This window comes from Strigops habroptila, chromosome 16, assembly GCF_004027225.2.
Source record: "Strigops habroptila isolate Jane chromosome 16, bStrHab1.2.pri, whole genome shotgun sequence".
Taxonomy (NCBI): Eukaryota; Metazoa; Chordata; class Aves; order Psittaciformes; family Psittacidae; genus Strigops; species Strigops habroptila.
Window position 1 is genome coordinate 2,760,521 of NC_044292.2, and position 13,856 is coordinate 2,774,376.

Consider the following 13,856-nt stretch of genomic DNA (forward strand, 5'->3'; position numbering starts at 1 on the left):
CCTTCAGACCTCTCAATTCACTCACATCTCAGAAAAGCCCAGCTTTTATCAAAAAACCCCTTGACTCCAAAATTGCCAGTGGTGGTAAATCCTCCAGGTCCTGTAGTGATGTTGTTAACAGGTCGCTGTTAAAAACCCTTCGCTATGTGGGTTTGCCTGGTTTCGGTTTCCTTCTTCTGCCATTGCTGGATGAGGGATGCATTGTCCTCTTCATGGTCATGCACAGGTTGCCCCTGGTCGTGTCAATCTCTATCCTGTCACACCGCTGCTGCCATCTCATCCCAAACCTGCTGCCAAATCCTGGCGTCCTGGAGTGGCTTGATGCATGTTCAGAGGATCAGGGACCAGGGATTCCTCTGCTCCCTGGGAGGGGGGATGTTTCTGGGATGTTTCTGGGAGTAAGGGCTGTTTCCACTGCCCTGCCCTTCACTGTATCCTAAGCAATTCCTGCCCTTCACTAGAAACAAAAGTCTTGTATAGCAACTAATGCCAAAACCACCTCTTGGACATGCTGATGTGTCCTTCTTCAAGACCTAGGTAAGTCATGGGGTTACGTCACTCTTAGCTTACCCTGTGCTTTTGCCCAACTAGTGGTCGTGTTGGGCAACCTGTATGAAAACTGTCTTGAACACCTTCATGAAGGGTGCCTGTGTTTCTGTTTGATGTTCTTGACAAAAACAACTCTGCCTATCTTTTTCCAGCTGTGTATTTTAATGACTCCTCTGAACACTTGTCTAGACTGTGGTTCTTCCTCCGTGGGTCATTGCATCGCATCATCCTGAAAGAGCATCTCATGCCGTTAGCCTCCTGCTGGTCCTTCAGCTCCAAGTCTTTTTGTGCAGTAAATTTGCACTGGGATCCAGTTGCCATCACCACAAAGTTGGTGGGGTAGAGTGCGGGTGTCTCAGAGAAGCTGCTGTAAGATGTTCACCCTCAGTGTCAATGATTTGGTTCTGAGCAGATGCCTCCTGAGCAGCCCCCCCAGCAGTTCAGATTCAGGTGGGAGAGATGCCAGATGACTTGCACGACTTGCAAGGCACATCCAAGCCTGGTGTGATCTCTGCTCTGGTTAAGTGGCTGAGTTTGCTGGTCACCATCTCAGGAGTACCGCTGGTGCCCCTGCGACTGTCCCTGTGCACTGCAGTGTGCTGTGACTCTGGCAGCAAGAGGCTGGGTAGGGCCCAGTTGCTGGCGTGGTATGGAGGTGATGTACCGTGAAGCTAGATTTTATTTGGGGTCCCTGAAGCATGGGCTGGGTGCTCGAGGGTCCAGAATTTCCCACAGTGTCTCTGCTCCATCCATGGACAGGCACATCTGTCACAGCATCCTCCTGCCAAGGGACAGCGTTGCTGGCCCTAGTCCTCAGCTGAAGTCACTCTCATTTTTGATTTACCCACATGTCCATTCCCCTGCCTGAGCGTGGGGCCACCACATGGGTGACAGTGGGGAGGCAGGTAGGGTCTGCCTGGGTCTTTGCATGGCACTAAACAGCACAGAGCCCCAGTCCCCAGTCTGAGGAGCTTACAAAGGGGCCTTGTGTTCTCTAGCTCAGTCTTTAGTGCTCTATAGCTTGCCCTACAGTTCTGTCCCACCTCCCTGGGGCTCCTGGGGATGCCAGAGGAAAGGTGGCAGCCTTGGAGCTTTCCTCTTCTGGGCTGTTTGATCCAGGAGCTGCCTGTACAGCAAGTCAACAGTTCAAAGCATCAGCAGCGCGAAGCTGGAAGAGTGGCACTTGCAAAGTCCTGAGGCTTTCATCTCACCTATGGGAAAAGTGAACTTGCCTCTCAGGAAGGTTTATTTTTCCTCTCTGGGTTTGCTGTGGCCAGCAAGAGCAGAGGAGCAAAGGGCTGGGAGCAATGGGCAGAGGGGGGTGAGCAGCACCGTGGGCCCTGGGGAGTGTCAAGCCATCAGGGAGGCATGTGTGGTCTGTTGTGACATTTCCTCTTGCCAGACAATTAACTGAGGGGTAATTGGCTGTAATTGCTGCTCAGGGGTTTAATTGCATCCCCCGCTCACCTCCACCACAGAGACACGTGCAGGAAGTGGAAGGGTCACCAGCAGCATCCCCGTCCCGCAGGCTGCGGCTCCTCTCAATTATAACTTCAAAGGGCTCCCAGGAGCTTTGCAGCTCTCTCCATCCCCAGAACAATTCCCTTTGCGCTGAAAATTAAACTCTTATCAGTGCTGTCAAAGAGGCTGCCCCTTCTCCTTCTGTGCCTCTGGTTTCCCAGCTTTCCCCAGTAAAACGCCCCAGTGCCCCAGTGCCCTTCTCTCCCCTTTCCTTGCTTGGCACGTGACCCACTGGATCAGAGGGAGCCTCATCGGCCCCTTTGCAAATTGCTTTTCTACTGACTAATTAAAACGCTGATGAGATAAGTCAACATATTATTAATAATTATTGTATCGTCTACTTTGATTTACAAAGTCAAACAGGAAATGATTTTGTTCAGACTCAGGGTATCTAAAGAGCTTGAATGATGCCTTGCAAAAGCTAATTACAATAGGAGCACCTTGAGTGCTGGAGGAAGGCTCCCCATGCTGCCCATGACCTCCACGTCTGCCCCCCACCAGCACCTCTGTGGTCTGGCCCCACAGCATCCCTCTCACTGCATGGGCTGGGGTCAGCCCAGAGAGCTGCTGGGCATCTGCCCCCCAGGGACCTGCCCCAGCATCTGGCATGCTCCATGTTGGTTTTCCTGGTGGGAGCACCGGGAAAGACTTTCAGAGGTGGTTTGTGCATCCCTACCTCTGTCCCTCAGCTTCTGGTAAAGGGACGTATCCTGAGGTCTCTGAGCACCACTAGCCAAGAGTGCTCTTCCCTCATTGAGCAGTAGCTCAGAGAGGAATCTTGCAGAAAGACACCACACTCGCTTAAGGAAGCAGCTGACAGCGCAGATGACACTTTTCTGCCTGTAGGACAGTCTCCCAGCAGTGTTTGTGCTTCAGGGATGGGGATCTTGTGCTGCTGTAAACGCCCTGGGACCGAACCTTTTGCAGGGCAAAGCCTATACAACAGGGGACTTCTTTTGTCTGGCTCTGGTCCTGCAGCCAACAACCAGCTCATGGCTGAGATGAACCCCATCTGACATGGCAGGGGTCACAGATAGAGTCTCTCTTTGCCCCAAGCCCACTCTGCAAAAACCTCGTCCCCAACCTCTCCTGCCTTTTCAACCCCCTTCTGGGTCCTGTCTTTCTCCTTGAAGTGCCAAAAGATGCTGGGGGTCTCTCAGCTGCCCAAGCCGTATCTTCTGCCCTCCATCACTTCTAAGTCCTTGTTGCGTATCTTAGGTTTCTTTTCCCATCTGGAGCCTCTGCCTGGACCCAGGAACACCAGCAAGTTACAGGGCAAGCAGTGGTGAAACTCATTTTCTCTGAAAAAAAGAGAGGGGTAGGAATGGAACACTGGAAAATAAAGATTTAGACTAGTAATTGAGATAAAAGCTCATCTCCCAGAGCTTGTTCAGTAAATGCTGGGTTATTGCTAATTCCCCAGACACTGGTCACTACCAGGAGTTAATCACCTGCAGTGAAGCTCAGGGTAGTTAACTGCCTGACAAATCCCTCCTTAGCCACAGCAGTGACTGATTTCATGAGGATTATCTCCATTAAGGCTTCCCATCTACTGATTTATAGGTGCAATAACATCCTTCTCTTTTTTTCCTCTCCCAGTGACAGTGTGAGGGACCTGGCAGCTCCCAGGGAGGTGCTGCATCTCAGAGCTTGCTCACGGGAGGAAGGACAGTGCTGAATGTCTCAGAGGCAGCAGCAGCTTTGCTGTGCCAGACAAACCTGGCATCCCTCCTGGAAGCCATCCCAGGGTGGGGAAGACCTCGACCCTTGGTTCCCTCTGTGGTCAGCAAAGGGTGGTGAGAGGCTGAGATGCTGATGGATGTGGTCTCTCCTTGTGTGTTCGCCCCTTCCACTTCTCCTCCTCCTTTTCTCCACTCTGCTGCACCACACAAGCCCTGGGAGACTTGTAAGACCTTACTCAGCTGCCCAGCTATCTGGTGTTTGCATCTTTCGCCTTCCATATATCTGGCAAATATTTTATAGCTGGTGTTGACTTTAATTTAAACCATTAGGCAAACCCCTGAATACAGATGCAATCATGTCCCGTGTTCCCCCCAGTGCATGCGCTCACCACATTAATTATGATGTCCTCATTTCCGTCTCGCTGGGGGATCTTATCGCGCTGACGGGGGCCAGGCTGAGCTTCCTCTAACAAAAGCCACTTCAAACTGTCAGCCGAGAGCAGGCGATGCGGGAGGCTGGAGGTGGGCACAGTGCCTGTGCTCCTGAACCGATGGTACCCAGCATCAAACTCCTCTCCCCGGCTATAAAAGCCTGTCATTAAGGTGAAACAAGGGATGCCTGAAGCGGATCCCTCCATCCCAACTGCCCTAGGGATATCAGAGCTTATGGGATCTGTGTTGCCTTATGGCATGCTGCGAAGATGCTCCTGTGGCATCTGAGCCACCAGTTTGGGTGGTCTGTCCACCTCCACGTGTTTCCACTGATGGCAGAGCACTTGCCCTGTAGGCCAGTGGTACAGGTAGGTGTTTTGGGGTCCCAAGGCGCAGCGTACAACCCTGGGAAAGAGCTGACAGTCCAGCCTCTGTGCAAAAAGCACCCAGTTTGAAAGAGTGATGCTACAGCACCTCCCATATGAAGACAGGCTAAGAAAATTGGGCCTGTTGAGCCTGGAGAAAAGAAGCTGCGTGGAGACCGCAGAGCAGCTTCCAGCGTCTGAAGGGTGCTACAAGGATGCTGGAGAGGGACTCTTCATCAGGGACTTGTAGTGATAGGACAAGGGTTGATGGGTTCAGACTTAAGCAGGAAGAGTTAGGTTAGATATAAGGCAAGAAGCTCTTCCCTGTGAGGGTGCTGAGGCACTGGCACAGGGTGCCCGGAGAAGCTGTGGCTGCCCCATCCCTGGCAGTGTTCAAGGCCGGGTTGGAGCAACCTGCTCTCGTGGAAGGTGTCCCTGCCCATGGCAGGGGGTTGGAACTGGATGATCTTAAGGACCTTTCCAGTCCAAACCAGTCTGCAATTCTATGAAATGCAAACCCTCCAAGTTCTCCCCTGTGGTCGATACTGACTATTGACAGTACTTGGAGATGGGCATTTAGCTCCCTGTTCTCTGCCAGCCATGAGGATGCTGCCAGCTCTGGCAGTGCCACAGGGGTGTGTGGACACCAGAGGCAGGAAACCATCTCCTCTGCCAGATTTGGGAGAGAAGTGAATGTCTGGAGACCCAAAGCATTCACACCAGCTGGAGGTCAAGGCATTTTGATGCATATAATAACCTCGTATTTCTCTTGCTGGACACTCCTGGAGAGCTTCAAGCCCTACATTCATTGCAGAGGGAAGCTGTCAGTGCATAGAATCGCAGAAGAGTTTGGGTTGGAAGGGACCTTCAAAGGTCATCTAGTCCAACTCCCCTGCCATGAGCAGGGCATGGCAGAGAGCATCCCTGGTGCCACCCTCAGCACTGCCCTGGTCCAGCGTGTCTCCTCCCATGCACAGCTCTGCCTCACTTCCCCCCCAGGGAACTCAGCAGGGAAAAGACAGGAAACAGATGTTGTGTTAATTTGTGCTCGATTAATTTTGTCGACTTCCATACACGTTGATGCAGGAGCAGGGAGCTGGCTGGCTCCCACTGGCCCCGGTGCGGTGTGTGTAAGGAGTGGTGCTGTACCTGCTGCTGAACACACTTCAGAGCACCCCTGTACCCCTCAGCCAAGTGGCAGGAGTGTATCCTGTGTGTCACAGCACTTTCTATGGGCTCATCTCCATGGCTGGGGAAGCTGAGCTTGCTGGAGGCCCTGTGTTCACTGCATGCTTCCCCTTCGCCCCATGGTATGCACCCAAAACTCATTATCCAGCTGGAAATCAGCCTCTTTAGTTTGTGCATGGAGATTGCATGAGCCAGAAGAGATCTACACGCCTTCCTGCTGCTCCTGTGAATGACAGGTTGAGAACCAAGAGACCTGCAGACATGGTCTGGAGGGTTTGGAGCTCTCCGAAACCCACGCTGCCATCAGTTTCTGCCATCACATCAGACTTGTGCAAGCAGGGGTGCACTGTGCACTTAGCTCTTCATCAGGGTGGGCTGTGAAAGTTCCTGCCCAAATTAGTGCTGGGAACAGTCTGCTCATCCTCATTTTCTTTTGGCCTGTGACAGTAGTGACCTCTTGTCCAGAGGCAGCCGTAGGAGCAGAGGGAGTTCATCCCAGAGTGGGTGACGGCACAGACTCCTGCATGACCTGTGCTTGCCCGGTGTTTGAGGACATCTGGAATGACCTGTTCTCTCTCTGTCCCACAGTGGGATTCGATCAATGAAATGGATGAGTTTTTTAGCCCCATCCACACCTACCAGGTCTGTAATGTCATGACCCCCAACCAGAACAACTGGCTACGGACCAACTGGGTTCAACGGGACGGCGCTCGGCGAGTCTATGCAGAGATTAAATTCACGCTGCGGGACTGTAACAGCATGCCGGGCGTGCTGGGCACCTGCAAGGAGACCTTCAACCTCTACTACCTGGAGTCCGACCGGGACCTGGGCACCAGCACCCGCGAGAGCCAGTTTATGAAGATCGACACCATCGCAGCAGATGAGAGCTTCACCAATGTGGACCTGGGGGTGAGGCGCCTGAAGCTGAACACGGAGGTGCGGGGCGTGGGACCACTGAGCAAGAGGGGTTTCTACTTGGCCTTCCAGGACATAGGCGCTTGCATCGCCATCGTTTCAGTGCGAGTGTACTACAAGAAGTGTCCAGCAACAGTGAGGAACTTGGCGTCCTTCTCTGAGGCTGTGACTGGGGCAGACTCGTCCTCCTTGGTGGAAGTGCGGGGAGAGTGTGTGGGCCATTCGGAGGAGAGGGATACCCCCAAAATGTACTGCAGCGCCGAGGGAGAATGGTTGGTGCCCATCGGGAAGTGTGTTTGCAGTGCTGGCTACGAGGAGCAGCGGGATTCCTGCATGGGTGAGTCTCTGCTTCTTGCTAGCAAGGGGAGGGATGGCTGCAATGGGCTCTCGCCTCCTTGGGGAAGGGCTGAGGACAGAAGCCCGCTCACAAAAACCTGGACAGCCAGCCTCTGTGGAGGCAAAGGGCTGCCGAAGCCTTTGTTGACCAGCTTCATGCTTCCAAAATGTGTTGCTGGTATCACCAGCAAGCTCCTTGGGAGCTTCTGTGAGCCTGACCATAACACATCCTGTTGCACAGGGCATGGCTTTGGGATGAGGACTGGCTTTGCAGTGGCATCAGGACAGGGGATGCCCTGGCTCCATCTTTTCCTGCCATGGACCACGTGGCCCAGAGATCCCATCCCAGTGTCCTCAGCAGCTCTGGCTGTGCTGAGATCTCTGCTGGTGTACTCCAGCAAAGCACCACTTGACTTCCCGAAAATGCCCCACCACTCGCTTCCCTTTGGCAGGGGGTTTGAACGAGAGGAAAGCAAACAGAAAAACATGGAGCTTTCATGAAACAAGGTTATTGCGTCCATCCATCATGGCTCCCCAGGGCTGCTCAGAGCTCTGCAGCCTGGGGGTGCCGGGAGCCTTCCCGGGGGCCCTCTGTGCCGCTGGGCAGACTTCAAGCCGACAACTGTACAAACTGTGATAAGGAAGCGGGGTGACCAGCAGCAGCCGTGTACCAGGCACAGGGATGTGTATGTACAGAGCACGGGCTCCCCGTGAGAGCCCTCTGCACGGATCTGTTTGCTCTCAGTTTCTTTATGGGATGTGTTTAGGGGAGCAGCACAAATAAGAGTGCAGGGCCCTTGTTTGCATTTCATGGAAACATCAAGTGGAGCATTTGTCTTAGGGAGACTTGATGCAAGGTCAGGACGTCCGATGCTGGACTGGAATGGATCCAGGGGCTGCTGGGATCCACGTGAGCCCCAGCAGGTCCCCAGCTATGAGAGAGGAAAGAACAGGCAGAATAAATGCTTCTAGCCGAAACTCCTCCTGCCTGCAACCATTGATTTGAAAGTCATCCTGGGATAGATCTGATAATTCATAATGGGTCTTGTCCCATGTTGAAGAGTAGGTGCAGAGTGTGCATGGGAGGGCACTGGTGTGGGACCCCGCCTGACTGCAAGGAGCTGCGAGTTCATAGAATCATAGAATGGTTAGAGTTGGAAGAGACCTTAAAGGTCATCTTTAAAGGCAGGGACACCTTCCACTAGAACAGGTTGTTCCAAGTCCTGTCCAACCCGGTCTTGAACACTGCCAGGGATGGAGCAGCCACGGCTTCTCTGGGCACCCTGTGCCAGTGTCAACCCATGCTGCTCAACCAGCAGTACTCTCTGGTGAAAATCTCCAGGGCTTGTGGCATCAGAAACAGGACAGAAATGTCACTGGGCTTTCTGTGACCTCAGTGTTGTCTCACACTCCTGCTTTCCTTTTCCCATTCATCCAGCACAGTGAGTTGGATAGCTCAACACCTCCTCCCTGGCATCTCATTTGGTGGATGGCTGTGGAGCAGGAGTACATGTATTTACACACAAAAGCAAACATGCAAATCTTTAATCTAAGCTTCTTGTGCTTGATTGGGGCAAAGTTCATTTTCCACGGTGAAAAGTGTCTTTCTGGGGTGATTTATAACCCCGGCGGATCTGTCAGAATTGGAAATTAGCTGTTTTAATTGTCAGGTGGACAAAAGCAGGATTCCAGTGGCTGTCGCCCCGGCAAATTTTCATTCTCCCTCACAGGGATGAGATGATATAAATCACTCCTTGTGGCCCTAATAATCTTTCTATAAATATCAGGGAAATTCATTTTTTGCTTGGGGGGAAAGAAATTAGAGACAAGATACTTTGCCTTTATGGCAGTGTTTAAAATGTGATTCCAAATTAATTTCCTTCCACCTTTCACAGCCAGACGCCTTATTTGTCAAAGCTAAAGATGTTTGAACAGTGGAGGTTTCTCGCCTCCTCTTCAACGTTCATTTTTCTAAGGACCTGCCAGAGCGAAGGAAGACGGCTCAGGAAAGCAGATCATAGCCCAAGCTGTTACCAGCCCTTCGGAGGAGAAGGAAGTCTCTGTTACAGAGCTGGGAAGGATGGGGTGAGGTGGGACATGGTGGAGGAGGAGGAGGAACTTGGAGAACTTCTCTGCCTCTCATCCCATTTACTGTCAACCATTACCTTGGATGCCCAAGCAAAGGTTGGGCAGGAGGGTGGTTGCTGGGATCTCTGGCTCTTTGCACTTACCCCAGCAGGATCCACAGGTTTCATTTTATTGTGATGTCCTGGTTTTTGCCATAAGGATGTGAGGGGCAGTTTCCATGGGAATGGGGAGGACATATCTCAGCCCAGAGGCATCAGGGTCAGGACCAGGCTAAGGCTTCCAGCTTGCCTGGCATCAGTTGCGTCACAGCTCTGCATCACACAAGACATCTGTCCCCCATATCCGTGTCTCATGCATCTGCCTATTGTCGTGGGTTAAGCCCAGCCGGTAACTTAAACCATGATTTACCTACAGATGCACTGGACCCCCTTTTCCACTGCACTGGATTTGCACATGAATAGCCACAACTGCTGATGGGGTCCTGGAGTCTGCCAGCTCCTACAATTCCCGGCTTCTAGTCCCATGGAATCTTCTGCCACAGTCACCCCAAGAATGAAACCCCTCAGGGTCTCTCTCCCAGGGCAGCTCAGCCCTGCTGCCCCACTCGCTTTTCCCCACCTTAATCAAGGCTCTGAAGGACTTTGCTTCCCTCACCCCCTTCATCCACAGCCAGCCTCAGATGGGCTGCTCTTTCCTCCTTGAAACGCATCACTCCACAGCAAGACACATTAGTATCTCTTAACCACAGCAAATAGCAACTGCTCTGCCTAAATAGCAGAATAAGCAACAGCATAAGTGAAAGGGATCTGTCCTCGCATTTTACCAGATAAGAAGACAATCAGCATAATTCACTTTATTTATATGCAGCTGCTGTACAGGACAAATAGAGACCCATTTCAAAAAGATCAGTGCAATTAAAGTAATGAGAGAGGGAAGCACTTTAACCCTAGTTCTGCTTCTGTGGGAATGGAAGAAACCCATAAGCCACCTCCTCAAGGAGCCATGAGGATGAGACCCAGGACAAGTGTACCACATCCTGGGGTTGGATGGAGAGGTGGACAGGGAGGCTCCAGCAGGTGAGGACAGGATCTCTGCACCCACACCCCTCCTACCAGCCCTGGCCAGACTCTCTTTGGGGAGGGCTGCCCTCTGAGTCCATGATCCTTGCATCAGCGTCAGCGTTTTGGGGCAGATCTGAATGATTCTGTGGGCTGCATCTGTCACCAGTGATCACTGAGCAAAACTGGAAAGTTTGGCTGAAACCTGTTTAGCTGCTCATGAGTTGTATAGACACAGAGAGTTGGTTTGGAGCATCAGTAGCTGTGCAATGGCTATGGATCACAGTGCTGCTCTCTGGGAGCTTACACAAACCAATCCAGCCAGCAAAAAGCCACAGAGGCCTCCAGGAGCACAGAATCTCCCAGGAAGTATTTTCTTCAGTGAACAAATGAGAAAGGGTAAAACAAGAGGGACAGACTCTCTTCCCTGTTGTCAGACCGGGGGGATGAGCCTTTGACAGAAGTGCCATTCCCAAAGAGTGTCTTTGCAGTATATCCATGGGTTTCAGGAGTTTGGGAGCAGGCATCTTAGCCTCCAGGTATCCTGATGGCTCTGGCTGCTTTCCCTCTGCTGTGCTTGGGAGCTTCAGCTTGGATGCTGCCTTTGGCTGGAAAACAGTGATGAAGGAGCAACAGGTAGGTGATTGCTGTTCCATCAGCCCATTTGCAACTGAAGGGGGTGTTTGTAGCCTTCCAGGGCTGAGTGAGCACAGCTTCCAAGCAGTGGACTGGCATGTGTGGCTGAATGAGGATTTGGCCCTGGGGTAAACTTCACCCAGCTCTGCTTGAGCTGAAGAAATGGCCCATGTCCTCTAGACAAGGAGAAGAAAGGGAGACTGTAACTGCTGGGTCCCTTTCCTCTCCAGCTCCCAAACTGAAGGAGAGGTGGGAACAGGAAATCTGCTGGCTCCTCATGGACAAACCCCTCTGCTGCTGGGCTCTCTTGTGTCTTCTGTGGCACGCGGCGGATGGAAATGGATCTGGAGAGTCTGGTTAGCAATCTGGAAGCCAGATAATTTTTTCCAGTTGGTGGTATTCATGCTGATGAACCAATCAGCAAATTTAATGTACCTTAAACCTTCCTTGTGGGCAACTTTAATCGAGCAATTAAAGCACCACGGCATTGCTAATTAAGAGGAGAAAATACCCAGCTTGGTAATTATGTGTTTGTGAATACCGTCTTGCCTCCATGGACCTTTATGAAGAAAGTCAGTGGGGGCTGACTTTCCAGCTGGCGGGGCAGGGGAGGAGCGGAGCTGTACAGTGTGAGAGGAGGGAAGACTCCATCTAGCTGCACCATGTCACTGATGTACTGTGCTGGTGGGCACAACCCTGGACACACAGGGACAGGGCAAGCCCTAAAAACCCCAGAGGACAAAATGACACAGATGAAGCCATTAGCAGAGGAAGCCAGGTCAGAGACACGGACTCCAGCCATGCTGGGCAATGACCTGTAGCCACAGGCAGCAAATCTTTGCAGCTGTGTGAGCAGATGTGGTCCAGATGCTGGTATTGGAAGGGGCTTGGGCATGAGGGACAGATCCTTTGCCCAGTGCACTGCAGATAAGGATGCTGATTGCCCCTGGATACCTACCCAGGGAGACCACAGCCTGTGCTCCCTTCCCTCAGTACAGAAGGGGTAGAGAAGCATGCAGGAGGGAAGAATGATATGCTAGTGGGTTAAGGGAGCCCACCAGAGCCTTGCTCCATTCTCTTCTCTCCCCAAACTCCAGATCCCCTTCTCAGTCAGAGAAGCCTCTGGCTTTTCTTTCCTTTTTCTGATAACAGTGATTTTTTTTCCCACCTGGGTACAAACATCACAGAGGAACCTCAAGCTTGTTGTTTGGTGTCTTCATGTGAAACAGCCCATATAGGCTGCTTGGTTGGAAACAGGAGACTGGTCTTGCTGTGCTGACTCCAATCAAACCCCATTTTTCCTGGCTCTGAGCTACACAGAGCCCCCAGAAATGTGCCTGGGAGTCACACATACCTCTGTAAATCAGCAAACCTAGGATTTCAGTGCACCCAGGCTGGGCTGGGCTCCTACCAGGGCTGGGCTCCACCTCCCTGAGGTCCTGCCTAGAAGCTTATGTACCATATGCCAAGGTGACAGATAAATGTATGTCAAAACACCTTCTAATTGCAACTCCAGACAAACATGTTGGAATACTTTTCGCATTTCCTTGCAAATGGGTATGGATTTCAAGGAGACTTTCTATGCAAGTCCCAGCACTCACATGCCAGCCCCAAGCTGCAGGCTCAGTGATGCCCACTCAGAGTTTCCTCTGTCCACTGGGAGGGTACCAGCCTGTCACACCAAGAGCCAGATGCACCATTGCCCTGGGTGCCCACCACAAAGGGATTCTGCTGTGAGCCTCCCAAAACAAACCTTTCAAGGGCAGGAGCAGTGATAGTTCCGAAGACGGGAGGTATGCAAATGTCCTTTCTGAGATGCCAGGCAGGAAAATCAAAGAAACTTAGTGATTCACAAGATTTTCATTGTTGGTTTGCAAGCCAGTGAGCTGCTTTGTAAAATACAGGCAATATCAGTTGGTGAGATTGTACCACCTCTGTTTATCCCATGCAAAGCCCTGCATCCTAAAAAAATAAAAAATAAAAAATAAAGCAGCAAAACAATAAAAGCCAAAACCGGTTTGTTTTCTGGACCACATAAGCCAGGACTATTCAGGATCTAGGTATTAGACTTCAGATGGGAACAGACTGCAAAGAAGATGTGTCAGAGACACAAATTGCTTGCACAGTTTAGGCTGGGCATTAGGATATCTTTCCTTGCAGGATTATCCAGCCCTGGGATGGGGTCCTTGCATTCACAGTTGCCTCACATCAGTTTATAGCCCCAGACCTGGCTGTTAATTAGTCTGTTTGGATCCCAGGTTTGCTGAGCTGTGTGTACACGGCTGGTTCAGCTCAGTGAGCGCACTGAAGGAGGCAGGGTGCAGGACAAGATAGTCTCAGGATCTCCAGCACCTTCGGTCCCTCAAGCAAGTCAGCCAATTGTATTTACAAGGGAAACAAAATAAAGCATCCCCAATGCTTAAAACAATTTTATTTTTTTACTGATTAGGAGCAAACAAAAAGGACAGAGATGACTGCAGAGCTGCCCTTTCCCCTCCAACAGAACAATACGGGGTTTATCCCTGGCTGAATATTTTATTGGCTCTGAGTTTGCTGTGTTTCACAGCTGACATAGATGAAGGGTGAGAATGATGCTAGACTGGAGTTCAGGGCATCGGTAGAGATGAAACAAATTTCGTTTGTGCTTAGTGGTGTCTGGAGTCTCTACAAGAAGTGACGAAGAGCAGCTGGACTGTGATGGATGGATCTGGCAGCATTCAAAGACTTTCGCCAGTTTGGGAATGTGGGGTTTTTTGGTTTGAACACTTCCACAGACTCTGGCCAGGTTCAGGTCATGACCACAGGTTGTTGCTCTGGATTGCCAATGTGCAGGTGCCTGGGAACCTGTTGTTGTGGAGTTTAGCCTGCAGGAAAGACCTGCCATTTTGCACCAACACTTACGCTGGAGGTGGTGTAATGCAGTTGGAGGCTGGGGACCTTAAATTCATTACCAGCATATTCAGAGGCTTGGTGCGATCGCCTTGCACATGGAAGATGCTCCTTGTCCCATAGAGCATTAGGTCAGTGCCAAAAGTTTGCTCTATACTTGGCATGAGACCCCACGCATAGCACTGCTTCTTGTGTGA

The 13,856-nt window shown here is 51.5% G+C and overlaps 1 protein-coding gene across 1 annotated transcript in view; it reads left to right on the forward strand.

Moving 5' to 3' along the window:
• The window catches only part of EPHA8 (EPH receptor A8), a 47,520-nt gene that overhangs the window by 13,803 nt on the left and 19,861 nt on the right, over nt 1-13,856 (forward strand). The window contains exon 3 of the mRNA XM_030507664.1: nt 6,326-6,989. Coding sequence (XP_030363524.1) covers nt 6,326-6,989 — 664 coding nt within the window. The remainder of the gene's footprint in view (nt 1-6,325; nt 6,990-13,856) is intronic.